Below are 17,108 nucleotides of genomic sequence, written 5' to 3'. Positions count from 1 at the left end.
GGGCTTATGCCACTTGAAATGAGATTTGTTGCTGATCGCTCTAATCATAGCTTGCCTCAATGGCTTGTGGTTCAGTCTCCGTGTGGTTGTGTATACAATCAAGGTAGCATAATGGTCATATGGTAGGGGCTTGACGAATCAGGGAAGGATACGCAGTGATCCAGAAGAACCAATCGAGGGGCGAGTGTGGGCAGAGATATGCCTTCGTTATCAAAAGTCTTCATTTTGTTCTGTTTACACTGAAATGCGTGCCCAGAGTTTTCAAACTAAAACGGGGTTTTCAGCGTTTCCAAAAGTCATGGAAAGTGTCAATCCAAAATTTTGGAGTTAAACGGTACCTTATGCCTTGAGAGAAGCTGTAGACAAACAGTTATAACTGCTACAAAAGCAGGGTGTAATTACAACTGTTGACAACATCGAATGAGCAGTTGCTAGATTTGTCACTAGGTGCTTTTTGAGTGGAAAAAAGTCACTAAAGTGGTCTTCTGAAAAGTGTACTAGTGCTGTTTCTTTTAAAATGAGTGAATCAGTAGCAGGAGGAGAGGTTGCAAAAGGGAGTCATAGTTTGAGTGAAAGCATTATATTAATGTTCTAGTGTATTAATGTTGTGGGTGGTTATGGTTCAGGTGGTAGAGCAGGTTGTCCACTAATCGTAGGGTTGGCATTTCGATACCCTCGCATGACCCCACATGCACTCCTTGGGCAAGACACTGAACCCTAACTTGCTCCTGATGGCAAGTTAGCACCTTTCATGGCAGCTCTGCTACCATTGGTGTGTGAGTGTGTGTGTGAATGGGTGAATGAGACACAGTGTAAAGTGCTTTGGATAAAAGCCTTATATAAGTGCAGACCATTCTGTCAAAAATAAACACTTTAAAGTTATTTAGCGATTTCATGTTTATTGATAGACAAATTCAGCACTTCAAGCACCTTGTACAAACGTGATTTTAGTATTTACACACAGCGGTTAGCATAACGTTAGCTCGCTTGGTAGCAAACAAAAAATCTTTAAGGTAATCTTTAATGTTGTTTAAATGTAATGTACTAAACTTCGTGTATTCTGCAAAAAAAGTGGGATGTGTCTCTTTAGCGAAAATAGTATTAACTGCTGCACATACAACATTACTTTTGGTACTACTGTTTTGACAATTCTACTGCTTAAAAAAATGGCATCGGCAGTATTTTGAAGCTTTGGTATTGCAATACTACTGTAGTTCCGGTATACCATGCAACCCTAATTGGAAATAGCCAGGCCTGCAGCCCTTTGTCCCTGCATTGTTGGATCAGATCCTGTTACTTGGTGGCTTTCATCTCCGAGGCCTCTTTGCATCCGTCTTCCCATGGGACCCTCAGTTCAATCAGGGTAATAGTCCTTACCTCCTCAGACCATGTCAGGCCTCAGGGAACAACTTTTTTTGGACGACCTTGGGAAACTGTAGTTTTCTTCCCAGGTCCACCCTCATCTTCCACGCTGTGCTGACTGCAGGAGACTCTTCTTGTTCTTATAGGAGGATGGTTTCTCCCCCTCCCCGATGAACTGAATGGATGGATACGGTTTCATGTGGGTCCGGCGCTTTTTCCATCTCTCCTGCACCAAAATGTCAGCCAGTGCTCTGAGGACCTTATCATGATGTCATCTGTATCTTCCCTGCAAAGTACAATCTTACACCCTACCAGTATCTGCCCATCTCCTTCTTCCTCATCAGTAATTATTATATATCAGTTTAACCAACTTGAAATGTCTTACAGTGTTTGATTTCTCTTTGTTGTAGTTAGCAAAAAAAAAATTATTACCCTTTAATTATTTAGCTTGTCTTATAATATCTTAATGTCTTATAATGTCTTATAATGTCTTATAACACCAAACCTTTATAATTAGTTCAAATTTACACTTGTTTACAATGATTATACAGAAAATCCAATACAATTCTATGCTTATTACAAAAACACTTGAAACCTTTTTTTTATCTTAAATTTTAGAATGGCTGTATTTAACATGTTTTTAAAGCATTTTACCCCCACGCTGCCATGTTACACCTATGGTGCGGTGCAAAAAGCACAACATCAATGCAAAACATCAATGCAAAGCATTTAAGCAAGGCAAATTATTCACTGGGCTTGCAAATTGTATTCAGGTACAAATTCATGATCAGCTTCTTTTAATTCAGTAAACCTACTACCCCTGTCAAAAAATTATGGAATCACCACACTTAGAGGATGTTCACCTGGCTTTTTTTACTTCTGGGCAAATGAACAAATCTCAGATATGACAAAAAACTATTGTTGTTTAAGAGCTGAACATTCTGGCTCCATAAAACATACCTCAAACTGATAATTATACAAAAAATTCAATAAAATTCAATGCTTATTACAAAAACACTTGAAACCTTTTTTATCTTAAATTTTAGAATGGCTGTATTTAACATGTTTTTAAAGCATTTTACCCCCACGCTGCCCTGTTACACCTATGGTGCGGTGAAAAAAGCAAAACATCAATGCAAAGCATTTCAGCAAGGCATATTATTCACTGGGCTTGCAAATTATATTCAGGTACAAATTCATGATCAGCTTCTTTTAATTCAGTAAACCTACTACCGCTGGCAAAAAATTATGGAATCACCACACTTACAGGATGTTCACCTGACTTTTTTACTTCTCGGCAAATGAACAAATAGCAGATATGACAAAAAACTATTTTTGTTTAAGAGCTGAACATTCTGGCTCCATAAAACATACCTCAAACTAATGATTGTACAAAAAATTCAATAAAATTCAATGCTTATTACAAAAACACTTGAAACCTTTTTGGTTGACAAAATGGTGACAGACCCCCCCCCCCGAAGGGCTCACACCAGGAGCCGAGCCCTTTCGAGGCCTACCCCTCCTCCGCGGTCCAGGCTTTGCTGGGTGAGCGGAATGAAAGTCCCTACACAGGTTTGGGTCCAGAATGTCCTGAGATGGGATCCAGCACTGCTCTTCTGGGCCATATCCTTCCCAGTCGACCAGGTACTCCAGTTTACCTCTTCTGCACCTGGAGTTCAGGATGGTCTTGACGCGGTAGGCTGGTTGGCCGTCTATCTCTAATGGCTCCGGTGGTGAGTCACCTGGCACCGTCTTGGCTAATGTACCCGGGATAACTGGTTTAAGGTGTGAGACATGAAACGACGGGGCAATGTGGCTGTGCTTGGGTACTTCTAGTTTGTACATGACCTCATTGATTTGTCTCTTAATTCTGAAGGGTCCGATATACCTGGGATTGAGTTTCCTGCACAGGAATGGCTGCTTCAGGTCCTTCGTAGAAAGCTACACTCTCTCACCAGGTTGGGAGTTGGGGTGTTCCCTCCAGTGACGATCCGCCTTTCGTTTGGAGTTGCGTGTGGCCTGCACTAGGTATTGGTGTGCGCGTTCCCAAACCTGCTCACTCCTGTGGAACCACTCTTCAACCAATGGCGAGTCGGTGGGGTTGGGGTTCCAGGGGAATAATGGTGGCTGGTAGCCCAAGACACACTGGAAGGGGGTCACCGAGTGTCGTAGGGAGTTCTGCACATACTCTGCCCACGGAAGGAATTTGCACATTCCTCCGGGTCCGTGGCACAAAAGGTCCGGAGGAACCTAGCAATTTCATGATTGGCCCTCTCTCTCTACCTGTCCATTAGCCTGGGGATGGTACCCTGAGGTGAGGCCAACGGTGATGCCCATCTTCTCCATGAAGATGGCCGAGACTCTTGACGTGAATTGTGGACCCCGATCACTCACAATCTCCTCCAGGATCCCAAAGTCCCTGAACACATACTGGAACAGTAGCTCGGCTATGGTAAATGCAGACGGGATGGCGGGTAGTGGGATGAGACACAGGGACTTTGAAAATTGATCGATGATCACTAGGAATTTTTGTTCTACCCTGCGACTCCGGTAAGTCTGTGATGAAGTCAGGTGGGACCATGGGCGTGCTGGAATGGGTAGAGGCTTAAGCTTGCTGGCGGGCAGTGTCTGCCGTACCTTGGCCTGGGCGCAAGTAGGGCACGAGGACACCATATGCTGCACCTCCCTGGACATGTTGGGCCACCAGTACTTCTCGGCCAACAACCAGCAGGTACGATGTACACCCGGGTGGCACGTCGCCACTGCCGTGTGGGCCCAGGTGGTGAGCTCCATCCGCTGTTTTTTGGGACAAACTGCTTGCCGGGCGGGCATGCTGCAGGGATGTGCGACCTTGGGAGGCACGCTAGGGCCTGGTCCAGTGCCCATTCAGTGGCGCTGATGATGCAGGAGGGGGTCAGAATATAATCTCCATGGTCCACTCAGCTCTCCCAGCTTGTTAAGGTCTGTAAGGACTCTCTTTTAAATGCAGATTAATTTGCATTTTTAGACTGGTATTTAAAAAGGCAAATTACAAGGTGGTTCCATAATTATTTCCTCAACATTGAGCGATTCCACAATTTTTCCTACTACTTGATTTGGGGAAAAAATGTGCCATTAATTAAAATAATTTAATTTAATTTGTTTGAGGTATATTTCACAAAGTCAGAATGTTCAGCTATAAAACAAAAATTGTTTTGTGTCAAATCTGTGATTTGTTTATTTGGTATGAAGTAAAAAAGCCAAGTAAACATCCTCCAAGTGTGATGAATTCCATAATTTTTGCCAGGAGTAGTAAACCAAATGCCTTCTTTATGCCGGCTATAGAGCTCTCATTTGACCCCTTATGTGAACTACTGTAAATGCTTGGAGATATAAAGATATTGAATAACGATATTGTAATTTATTACATAACACACACTGACTGCTGCCGCAATGGCCATCTCATTCTCCTCTTCAGTAATTATTATATACTATACTATACTATACTATGCTATACTATACTATACTATACTATACTATACTATACTATAACTATAGTTTCTTGCCTGTGTCAGCATTTCAGCTATATGTTTTATTCTTTTCTAATCAATCTCTGCATTTTCCTTTGCCATTTGTTGTAATTTTCACTTTCCTCTTATGCTGCCTCATCATTTTCTTGAAGAACCCCTTTTTCAGCTATGTTTTTCAATGTTTTTCATCCAAAGACAGGTCTGATATGTCTTTAGAAGGACATTTCCAAAAGGTTTCGTTTTCACTAGTAAAATAAGTATTGTGTTTTTGTGTTTTGACTGTTTTGTGTTAGAAAAAGGCATTATGTTGAACCCCACTGCCTTGTCCTGTAATCCCTCAGCTATTGCCAGAAGTCAAGTCAAATTATTTTAGAACTCAAACCCTTTATAATTTCGAATTATTCTGTTGAAAACTGAGATTTAATACATTTGTCAAAGTTAATTTTTTTGTAAAAATACAAAGCAAGTTGTAAAAATACACAGCAAGATGTAAGGCATTAGAATAATTGCTTAATTAATTACTTATAGGCTATTGATATCTTACTCAAACCAATAATAAAACAAATCTATCCTTTCTATCTATTTCTACAATCTAAAATGAATCAGTTCTCCATGGTTATCGATTAACCGAGCTTGAGGCAACCCTTTATATAAACACACTGGACTCTTTTGTCCTGTAATAATATTACATTCTACAAATACCAAAAAAAAATCCCAGTTTTAAAAACCTCATACCCTGTTATTCCAGCCTTGTTCTAAGATATGGTGCTATACACCAAACATTTACATATTTAAACAAATTACTGACTTGGCTATCAAAACATGCTCAGAGATGAGTCAAGATAGATTTGCAATTCATGATTTGTCCTCCTTTGTCCTCCAAGGGGTCAGAACCTTTCTGACCCTTTGTTGCTAGTGTGCTCTTTAATCTCTTTAGCGAATTAATCAACTTGCAAACTAGATCCTGTACCTACATGTTTCTTTAAACAGATTTGTCCTGGAGTAATTGAACCTCTTTCAAATATAATCAATTCTTCCCTTAGCACTGGCTATGTACCTAAATCACTTAAATTAGTAGTTATTAAACCCCTGATTAAAAACCCTGACCTTGACCCCTCTCAACTGTCCAGCTATAGACCTATATCAAATCTCCCCTTCTTCTCCAAGATCTTAGAAAAGTTTGTAGCACAGTAGTTATGCTCATAGTTGCACAGGAATAACATTCATGTAATGTATCAGTCAGGATTTCAGCCTCATCATAGCACAGAGACAGCGTTAGTTGAAGTAGTAAATGACCTACTACTGGTCTCTGATCAGGGTTGTGTCTCGCTTCTTATGTTACTTGACCTTAGTGCAGCTTTTGATACTATAGCTCATACTATTCTCCTTGATAGATTAGAAAATGTTGTTGGCATTACTGGAACAGTCCTCTCCTGGCTCAGGTCTTATTTGACCGATCGTTATCAGTTCATAGATGTCAATGGAGACTTCTTCACGCATACCAAGGTTAAATTTGGTGTTCCACAAGGTTCTGTTTTAGGCCCACTGCTTTTTACTTTATATACTACCTCTAGGTCAAATTATTCGTAAACATGGAATTAGCCTCCACTGTTATGCTGATGATACACAGTTGTATTTTTCAGCGAAGCCAGAGGACAGACAGCAGGTTAATAAAGTTGAGGAATGTGTAAAGGACATTAGACGTTAGATGCTAACTAACTTCCTTTTACTTCATTCTGATAAGACAGAAGTACTTGTGTTAGGACCATGTGTAGCTAGAAGTAAGCTTTCTGATCCCATAATAACTCTGGATGGACTTTCTGTTTCATCATGTACACCAGTAAAAGACCTTAGTGTGATTATTGACTCCAGTCTATCATTTGATGCTCATGTAGATAATATTACTAGGATAGCCTTCTTTCATATAAGAAATATATTGTCAATACATGATGCAGAAATACTAGTTCATGCTTTTGTCATCTCTAAACAAACTCCAGTTAGTCCAGAATGCAGCTGCTAGAGTCCTTACTAGAACTAGAAGATACGACCACATCACCCCGATCTTATCCGCACTGCATTGGCTCCCAGTGAAATCTTGCATTGATTATAAAATACTATTATTAACCTATAAAGCACTAAATGGTCTCGCGCCACAGTATCTAAGCGACCTTTTGGTTTTCTATGATCCGCCACGCCTACTTAGATCAAAAGATGCAGGCTATTTGACGGTACCTCAAATAGCGAGGGCTACAGCAGGGGGAAGAGCTTTCTCTTATAGCGCCCCACATTTATGGAACAGTCTTCCAATTAGTGTTCGGGACTCAGACACAGTCTCAGTGTTTAAGTCTAGGCTTAAAACGTATTTGTTTACTCAAGCCTACCCTGACTAGACTTTCTGTTACACTAAGCACAGTCCTAATAATCTTTTCTCTCCCTCTCTCCTTCTGTTGAGCCACACACGATTTTATGGAGATACTAGAGATCCTGATCCTTTCTGCTCTCCTGACCTGCCCGATCCGTTTTGGATTTCCTACCTCTGGATGGAGCTCTCATCTTCTCCAATTCTAGATTGCTTGGACTACGGCTGCTTCTAAGGCCAAACAGACTTTATACAAAACCATAATGAACTTTTTCACACTATCTGTTGTTACCCAGATGAGGATGGGTTCCCTTCTGAGTCTGGTTCCTCTCACGGTTTCTTCCTCTTAACATCTTACGGAGTTTTTCCTTGCCAACGTCGCCACCGGTTGCTCAATTGGGATAAATTTGCACTTTTAATATCTGTATACCGTGTTTATATATTTCTTTAAAGCTGCTTTGAGACAATGTCTATTGTAAAAAGTGCTATACAAATAAAATTGAATTGAATTGAATTGAATTGAATATTAGTGGAGGGCACTGTACTTAATAATTCACATTTAGAATTCACAATTAGTGTTGGCCAATCAGATGAAAACTACACTAGGCTGAATCCTCCACTGTCACATGGGGAAGAATGGGAGATGTTTTGCATGAGAGACTCTTATAAAATGCCAGCTTAACTTGTCAAAGACTAGAAGAAGTTCCGATGACTCAGAGGTCCTTTTTAAAAACAGACATTTTTCCTTAGTGTGCTCTACAGTAAGTTAACATATTTTATACTTTTCCTTTTTTATTATTTTAATTATTTTATTTGTCAGTAGGTACATTTGATCCATATGGACTATTGTTATGTTTAACAGAAATAGAGTAAAGGTGCTGCAACCAATTTATGCTAGTACATTTTTTGTTATTCTGTCTAATGTTAAACGTAATTGATTGATGTTTGGTAACTAAAGATGTTACATTCTTGCTTAAAGGAGATCGAGCTATTGTATGGGATGCCCACACAATTGTAACATGGCAAAATTGTAACATGCTTGTTTTCTCTATATGCATACACGTAACTGATGTCGTTACAAACGGCAGTGGCATTGCAGCTGAAATTAGCAATAAAAATTTGCTGCTAATTATTTCACTTGCATTTACTTTTACTTTGAGTGCCATGTGAATTGAAATGAAATTGAACCCTTTTCTTTAAAAAGCATTTTGACATGCCAGTTTGACATACACCGTCTATGGTGATGACTTGATGAGGAAAGTCTGGCTCAACTTAACAAGGTGTTAACCTACGTTGTGACACCTATTAAGCCCACTTGTGCATGTGTGGTTAAGCTACCTTACTGAAACCCTAAGTTTTTAAGCCCTGCTTTGTGGTACAGCACTCAGGATGAAGTCAAAGTGAGTGACTTCCATTTAAGAAAATTTTATGTGCCTTCAGTTACCAATATTACTTCCCGATCACACTATTTCAAGGTGGCCTGCTGAGATAATCTCACTTGATTTCTCACAGATCAGTTTAAATTGTTTATTCCCTCGTGTCTTATTTCCTCAGTACCATATCAATGATGGGGAGAATCATATTCCAACTTCTGTCTCTCACAGGTGAGTGGAAAGAAATAACTATTGTGAATAGCCAACTCACGCTATTTTGCTAGACAGACAAAACTCTTTAGATGTTCTAATAAGTGTGATGGTTTAAACTAGAGGTCTTCACTGTTATCCGCAAAGGGCCAGTGTGGCTGCAGGCTTTCAATCCAACCGAGCATATTTGTTTAATCAGTTCATCTTAATTTCCAATCAGCTATCAAATGTGCTATTAAATGTGTAATGAAAGCCTGCAGCCACACAGGCACATTGTGGTTAAGATTGAAGAACCCTGGTTTAAACAAATAAGACTAGTCATTCAACCAAGTCAAAAAAGCCATCAAATAAAAGAAAGACATGTTGGTCTTTGCATAGGTGTAGGTGTTAGACTTAGCTGACAAAAAATTTTGCACAAGCCATGCTTATGAGGAAACAAATATAGAGTGCAGAATGACTTTTTGGAGGATGAAAACTGCCTCATAAATCATTTACTTTTGCCATATCTTCTTTTAATGCTGTGCAACAATTTAGAGCGAGCACATCAGTGCGAGAGACTTTCGGCCTCAGTCACTGAGACACTTAATTTAAAAATACCAGTTTCCCTGTATCATGTGTTTGGTGTCCATGATCACCTGGGTATCTTTCCCCTCTGTTCACATATCAAGCCCTTTTCTTTTCACATCAGTTAATTCATGACCTAATTTGCCTCTTTTGTAATTTGTCATTTCTGTAACTGCTAGAGACCTATAATTGGATTTACCAATATTCTTCCCGATATTTAAACATTTTCCCATAATTGGCTATGAGTTTTTTAATATGGGATCAACAGATAAATCGTGCGCAGGACCGCTATAACAGCCATTAATGTACAAATTAGATGTGTTAGATGTGTGCTAAGAAATAGTGACAAACTTTAGTAACAGTGCACTTTACTTTGTGTACTCTTGCAGACCCCTCTATTCCTTGGTGTATAAATAAAAGTTTTTATTTGTTTTGTTTTGCTTTGTATCCAAGGAGGAAGAGAAATTGACAAAATTGGAAGTGAAAGTGTTAACATTGTGTCAAAAACAGAAGTAAAACAATAAATAAATATTGGTTCGGCATGTCGGGTTATCGGGCACATAAACATGCTAATATTGGTATCAGTATTGGTTATAAAAAAAAAACTATATCGGTCAATCTCTAGTAATTGCTCCATATTTTTGCCATTGTAGGTGCTGTTACACTGCTAAATATATTCACTGGCATAGACACGAGTAAAAGTAACTTCCACTTATGCTTCTTAAACTTACTTTCGCGGTTTACCCGTAATTTCATGCCTTCACAGCACTCTGGGAGTTTTACCTTTTATGGAAATTTGTGAGCATCACTAGATGCAAATGAACTAATGTCAGGGACATGTTCTGCACTTTATGGGTGATTGGCATTTATCAATATACATATGCAAGTATGGAGAAAGTAAGAGTTTCTGAAACTTTTTTGTAAATCTGGCACAGATTTTTGGATAGGCCTGGCTTACGCAAACATTTGCACACAATTTTACTAAAAAATTGATCACATTATTGAGAAATGGCCCAAATTATTGATAAATGGTGCAATGCCAGAAAAATCCGGAAAACTATTTGCCTAATTTTGGGTTGTTGTTTCATATACAAGAGAGAAATAAAATTGTTGTTAATATTTGTTTCAAAACCTGAAAAGCAAAGATTAAATAAGGAATTTGAAAGATGTCCTTTTTAGCAGACCTAGTGTTGTAAAAACCTCTTATTCTAATATATCATCTACAGATGTTTTCCTCCTCGTCCTGTCTGTACCTTATAAATACCACCTAGTCCAACAGGGGAAAAATTGGAGTGATGCTCAGACTTACTGCCGAGACAACTACATTGACCTGGCTACTGTTGAAGGCAATGACGACATGATTAAGTTTCAAAATGAGGCACAGAAACAACAATTCTCTTCCAGCGCTTGGATTGGCCTGTACAATGAACCTAATAGCTGGCGCTGGTCCATGGACAATCAACCACTAGGAAGTTTCACAGTTTGGTGTCCCGGAGAGCCTAACAACCTAATGGAAGGTTGTGGTGCTTTAAATCAGTGGTGTTGGTTTGATGCATCATGTACCACTCCACTTCCCTTTGTTTGCTTTGATGGTGAGGAACATCATATTCAATATACCATTTAGTAGGAAATGAAGGTTAAAAAAAAACTGTTTTAAATGTGCTCAGTGAACTTAAATTATAAAGTGTCAAAGATGTTAAACAGCACATCTAAAAAAAAAAAAAAAACAACAACAACAACAACAACAACAATTGGAGCTATCATTTAAAAGGAGACAATAGACAAAATACTACTGGTTTAATGCAATCCAAATAGGAAGTGAAAATCACTTAGTTAACTTGTGTGTGTGCGCAAACACATTCGGAGACCTTCCAATGTTGCTGTCAGTCATCTCAAATGTGTCATCACTTGTGGTGAAATTCAGTATAGTGAATCAAATGATCAATTATGTCAATGCAGCATCTCATGTTTGTTTACATAGAAAAAAATGTTACATGTATCAGTCATTACCCTCAGAATCCACCGCAAATCATTGAAACAGTAATGACATAACTGATATCTAAAAATCAGCATCTGTCAGACTCTCAGTGTTCAGAGCAGTCGGTCAGTAACTAAATCAGTAACTGTTTTACACAACTGGTATAGATTATTTTATTAATGTAATTGGTAAATATTGTGAATAAATTGTAAGTATAATTGTAATTGGTAAATATTGCAAATAGTGTTATGTATTATTGTTTGCATGTGTTTTATTCTAGCTGTACTACCTACTTCAGTCAAATTGAGGTAGTCACTTAGCAGCTTAGCAGGCAGACACTACATATTTTGTCGACCTGATTTGGAAAGTCTTTCATACTCTTACTAATGAGACGAAACTGAATTAGACTGTAGGCCAGACAAGCAGGTACAACATTTGTTGTATTTTTTACTTCCCCTTTTCCGTATTTTCATTTTTTTGAAGGGTCAGTGTGACAACGCTATGCAACATCTAGTTCCCTTCTCAGGGGAACAGGGTTACATGCATAACCCAAATGTTCCCTTTCAAAAGGAACTCAATGTTGCGTGAGCTTCACACTGTGGGAGCGAATATATCCACTCAGTCATACTTAGGGTATGGCCTGTCACAGAGGCTCCATCAGTAGGGGCTTGGCTGGCCAAAATGGTGGCCATGTAGACCCTGATTGTAGAAGGAGCCAACCTTGCTAAGAAATGTTCCTGTAAGAACTCCAGGACAGTAGTCATTGCACAGTTTACTGGATCTCACTGACATTCCTAGCATTTAACATGGTCTCTACAACCTCAGTTCCATAGTTCTGGTTGAGGGTGATAAATCAACCTTCTGGCTTGAGACAATAGTTCCCTAAGAATGGGAATCTCCCAGATAGTGCCAACTAGCAGAGTTATTATCTCCAAGAACCAAATTCAAGCTGGCCAATTCGGTGCTATTAGCAGCACGATGTTGGTGAACTCTCACTAAAGCCTGTGGCAGCAGAGAGATCAGGGGAAAGGCTTCCAGACCGGACCTTTTTTCCTTTGGTGTGGGAGGAGTGAAAGCAAACCACAGCAGGAAACGTGTTGTCTCCTTGGAGGCAAACACGTTCGCTTCTGCTCGGTCGAACCTCCGCCGTATGAACTCACGCACTTGTGGATGGAGCCTCCAATCCCCAGGCCTCAGCCCCTCAACAATGGGCTCAACAGTATGATGTTTGTTGCTGGTGCCATAAGGCCAACAAGGCTCCATAGAGACTGTAGGGGATTCCCAGACCTAACTTTATCTTGCTCAATGTTTATCTTGTTCAAGGGTTGCGTGTTGGGGAAAGGCACGCCCTCATCATATTTGAATTCCATATAACCCCTAGAAAAGTCGTTCTCAACTGGAGAAGCAACTTTCCCTGAGGTTCAACCTGAGCCCCAAGCTCATCACATGTGTGTCTGATTTTCCATGATATTTTAGGATGATTCATCTTTGACCTAATTTACAGAAAATCTGTATTTTTGTGATTTTAATTTTGGAATTTGTTTTTCGGGTTCTGAAATTTTAAAATCTGAAATCCAAAAAGAAGAAAGGGAAACGATGGCTTTATGACAGCAGTATTTATTGCAAGGTCTTAACATGTATGCACACATGCACAAGAAGATATCTAAGTGATTTTCACCACCCAGGTGGTCAAGAAAGACCAATTAGAAACAACATCTTTATGAACTTCGAGAAACAGAAAATAGCGTGATCTGTGTGAAACTGTGGGCCTGAAAATCTTATAATTCTGTATAACAATTCCATAGATCTTTTCGAGAGAACAAAAAATAAACTTTAACATGTGGAAAAATCTACATGTGTGAAATTCAAATGTCAGTATAGACCCCTCTTTGCACTTTATACCACTAGTGCTGATTATATATAAAATACTCTGATTGTAAAAACCTCACATGAAGTATTTGTGAATAATGAGTTAAAGTATCTAAATTAATAAATGTCAATGTTTTTAATCAAGCAAACTGTTTACTATTTTAACCATTTTTGAATCAGTAGTTAATTGTGTGTTTTTAAATTCTGACAGTCGGAAACACTGGGCCCAGCAGATACATTCTTATTTCTACTTCTATGGTATTTCATGATGCTCAGACATACTGCAGACAGCATCACACAGACCTGGCTAGTGTGATAGATGCACAGGAATATTCTATTTTACAACAAACAGTCACTTCTGATTCTTGGGTTGGTCTGTTCAGAGACCTATGGAAGTGGTCAGACCAGACCAACTTCTCTAACATTAATTGGGGGCAAGACCCATGGAGTGTGGTGATGACTGATAATTGTGGTAGTATTAGTAATGGCCTGGTTTATCCTACACAATGCTCTGAGATAATGCCTTTCTTCTGCCTCTCAGGTGAGTTAAAGTTGTGTTCAGGCGCATATTTTTCACTTGTTTCAATGGCTTTTAAAATGCAAGTTAAATTTTGCATATGTTTCTGCCTTCAGATTTTACAAAAAAACAAAGCATAAGAATGAAGGTTAAATCGGATCAGGATGTGAATGATCCTGCAGTAAAAGCAGCAATCTTACAGAAGGTTTGACAAACTCTTCAGAATTTAATATACAGTCCCTTTTTATAGCATTAAGAACTTTAGACTTTATCAATTATAATCTTTCTGTTGTATTCAGTCTCAGTAGCACACAACTCTCATAAGATTTTAGTGGCCATATTCTGCTTTGTTTACTAATAAATGCCATATTTTGTTTTTCAGATCAAACAAAAACTGACTGAGCATGGGATAACAGACAACATCACACTGAAATGGAGAGAGCAACCAGACGGCATGGTCTTTCACAAGATAAAAGTAAATAATGTTGAAGAAAATAAGACCAGGGAAAACTGTGACCTCTAAATCAGTTAATTTAAGCATTCTTTTCTTAAGATAGAAATTGAACACTTTTAATGCCTTTTAGACTGTATTGCAACATTAAATTAGATTGAAAATCATCATCAGCTTTAGTTAGAAGCATTTTTAATCAGAAGTTCTACAGTCCACATGCTTTACAGATGTCAGTAGATTATAAAATTACATTGTACATGTCCTGTACCCTTACAATATACAGTCATGGGGGAAAATAATGTACAGCCCCCTCCATTGTTTTTTATTTATCAGGGCCTAAACAACAATTCTGTGGTCCTCACCAACTTTTATAAACAAACAAATAACATCAGGTGACAGCAAAAACACAACAGATTTCAGTATTCTTTTTTTCTAAAAAGTAAACCAACATTCAGAGACCAGGTGGGCCATATTTTTTCTCCTAGCCACCTTTCCATGAAAGGCATACTTGTTAATCTTTATCTGATTGTGTTGTCATGAACATAAATATTTTATGTGCTTACAGAGGCCTGTAGCTCACTTGATGTAGCTTTTGGATTTTTCTTAATATATCTCAAAGCATTAAACGGTCTGGCCTTGGACTTAATTTGCTGGGACCCCCACTCCTGGGAAGATTGGCAACTGTCTTGTAGGCTCTCCAGTTGTAAACAATCCTTCTCAGTGTAGAATGGTGAATTTCAAATTGTTTGGAGATGGCCTTATAACCCTTTCTCAGATAGACAAGCAGCAACAATTCCTCCTCTAAGGTCATGGATGATGTCTTTTCTACTTGACATGATGTAGACACACACCTGAATGCTCCAGAACACCAAACCGCCTATATAAAAGTTCTGCTTTTAGAGAGACAGTTACACTTTGTGTTGATTAACCAATCTTGTGTATTTATTTAGTAACACCTGGCTGCTTATTATTCTCTTAATGATTGTGGAAGTAGGAAGGGGTACTTATTTTTTCCCCATCTGATTTCTGAATGTTGGTTTACATTTTGGGGGAAATGACTATATATTGAAATCTAGGGCTTAGAGGTTAGCATGCTTGCCTTGCACCTCCAGGGTTGGGGGTTTGATTCCCACCTTTGCCCTGTGTGCACAGAATTTGCATATTCTTCCTGTGCTTTGGGGGTTTCCTCTGGGTATTCCAGTTAACCCCAGTCCAAAGACATGCGTTGTAGGCTGATTGGCATTTCCAATCAGTGATTATGATTTCTTTTCCCCATGACTGTATAATATTCTAAAAGAGGCTTAATCATTTATACAATGTGTATACATGATTACAAAATATTTGTCATTATTTATTAATTAGATAATATATTTGTAACAGTAAATGTAGATAGATAGATAAAAGTTTATAACCGATGTCTATATATGTATGGAGTTAAAATATTTTTAATATATGTGTATAAGGTATGAATTCAATTGTTATACATGTTTTTGCAGTACCTACAATTAAAATTGTTCATGTGTAGGCCTAGTTAATGTTTGTATGTATCAGTAAATATGAATTTCAATGCAATAAATATTGCTTCCACAAATATGTTTATATCCATCTTTGACTAATGGACTAATGTGCTTGCATTATATGCAGTCATGTATGACTAGGTATCTCTATACACTACATCAAACTTATGACACAAAAATTCATTATGGGGTGGCACAATGGTGCAACAGGTAGCATTGTCTCCTCACAGCTAGATGGTCCCCAGCTTAATCTTGAACTAAGGTTACTGTCTGTTCCTAAGTTTTACATTTTCTCCCCATGTCCATGTTGGTTTCCACACAGAGATCCACTACAACCCTTGCCAGGATAAAGACAAGGGTTGGTACTGCAAAAACATGTATAACAATGAAAGAATGAGAGAATTAATGCATTATAAACAGACCTTTTAACAGTACCTAAACTATAACTGAAATGTATCAAAATTAGTATAGTGTGATGTGTGCAATCCATTGGTAAACATGTTTTAAAACATACAAATCATCAAATAATTCAAACTAGTGAATGAGAGATGTGAATCAACAACCTTTATTTACAAAATAATATAAGCTAAATTTATTCAACAAAAGTGACTGCCACCCAACCACCATCCACCCCCACCCCCTACAAAATATATAAACTATATAACTTAATTAATGCATACTCTTTTAAATGGCTTACATAGTTTGCAATACCTGAATGGTGCTAAATAAAAAAAATTACAAAAAAAAAAAAAAAACAAAGCAAGACAGTCTTAATATTTCTGAACTGTTGTAGTTCATGGCATTTTTATTCTTTGTAATGTTCTTTGACACTGCTCTCAGTCTGGCCAGTCATTGCCATGTAGTATTCCCACCAGACCTTAAACACAAAGCCTCTCACCCCCAGAGAAGTGATAGGTGGAAAGGTATGGTGCATCAAGGTGCCAGGATCTGATAGGTCGATAGACACAGGTAAGACGTCACGTGATGTGAGAGAGAAATAGTTTGTATATATTGTAACCGTAGTTTTGACAGGTATAGGTCAAAGGTCAAAAAGATACACATTCTAACTCTCTATATCTAGATCAAAGGTCATGATCATAAAAATATGAATAGTTATGTTAAATCTGGATCACATCCATTCGTGAGCATACATGGTGCGGCCATGTGTTTTTCCGCCCCACACACGTTGCACACATGTTCTTTCTTTTCACATAGAATATGAAACTCTCTGTGGTAGGTCATAAAAATATGAATAGTTATGTTAAATCTGGTTCACATCCAAATCGTGACCATACCTGGTATGGCCATGTGTTCCCCCGCCGCCGCCCCCCCACCACACACACACACACAAGTTGCACACTCATGTTTTTTCTAACACTCTGTGGTAGGTCATAAAAAT

At 38.5% G+C, this 17,108-nt stretch overlaps 1 protein-coding gene across 1 annotated transcript; it reads left to right on the top strand.

Moving 5' to 3' along the window:
• The first annotated feature begins 7,829 nt into the window (after nt 1-7,829).
• On the top strand, nt 7,830-15,774 carry LOC108260638 (putative C-type lectin domain family 20 member A). Its single transcript, XM_017461057.3, has 6 exons — nt 7,830-7,991; nt 8,785-8,834; nt 10,604-10,969; nt 13,436-13,765; nt 13,858-13,946; nt 14,124-15,774. Exons 2-6 carry the CDS (start codon nt 8,795-8,797, stop codon nt 14,262-14,264), a joined length of 966 nt encoding a protein of 321 aa, XP_017316546.1. The 5' UTR covers nt 7,830-7,991; nt 8,785-8,794; the 3' UTR covers nt 14,265-15,774.
• Nucleotides 15,775-17,108: the final 1,334 nt, after the last annotated feature.

The sequence above is a fragment of the Ictalurus punctatus genome, chromosome 29, assembly GCF_001660625.3.
Source record: "Ictalurus punctatus breed USDA103 chromosome 29, Coco_2.0, whole genome shotgun sequence".
Taxonomy (NCBI): domain Eukaryota; kingdom Metazoa; phylum Chordata; class Actinopteri; order Siluriformes; family Ictaluridae; genus Ictalurus; species Ictalurus punctatus.
The sequence above is the reverse complement of the archived record's forward strand: the minus strand, read 5'-3'. Positions and strand labels throughout refer to the sequence as shown.

Excerpts from the sequence above, each read along its gene's own strand:
- LOC108260638 (XM_017461057.3), top strand. The coding sequence starts at position 8,795 with ATGATGGGGAGAATCATATTCCAACTTCTGTCTCTCACAG. Across the intron at positions 8,835-10,603 it reads CCAACTTCTGTCTCTCACAG|ATGTTTTCCTCCTCGTCCTG; the intron begins GTGAGTGGAAAG and ends TATCATCTACAG. Across the intron at positions 13,947-14,123 it reads AAGCAGCAATCTTACAGAAG|ATCAAACAAAAACTGACTGA; the intron begins GTTTGACAAACT and ends TTTGTTTTTCAG.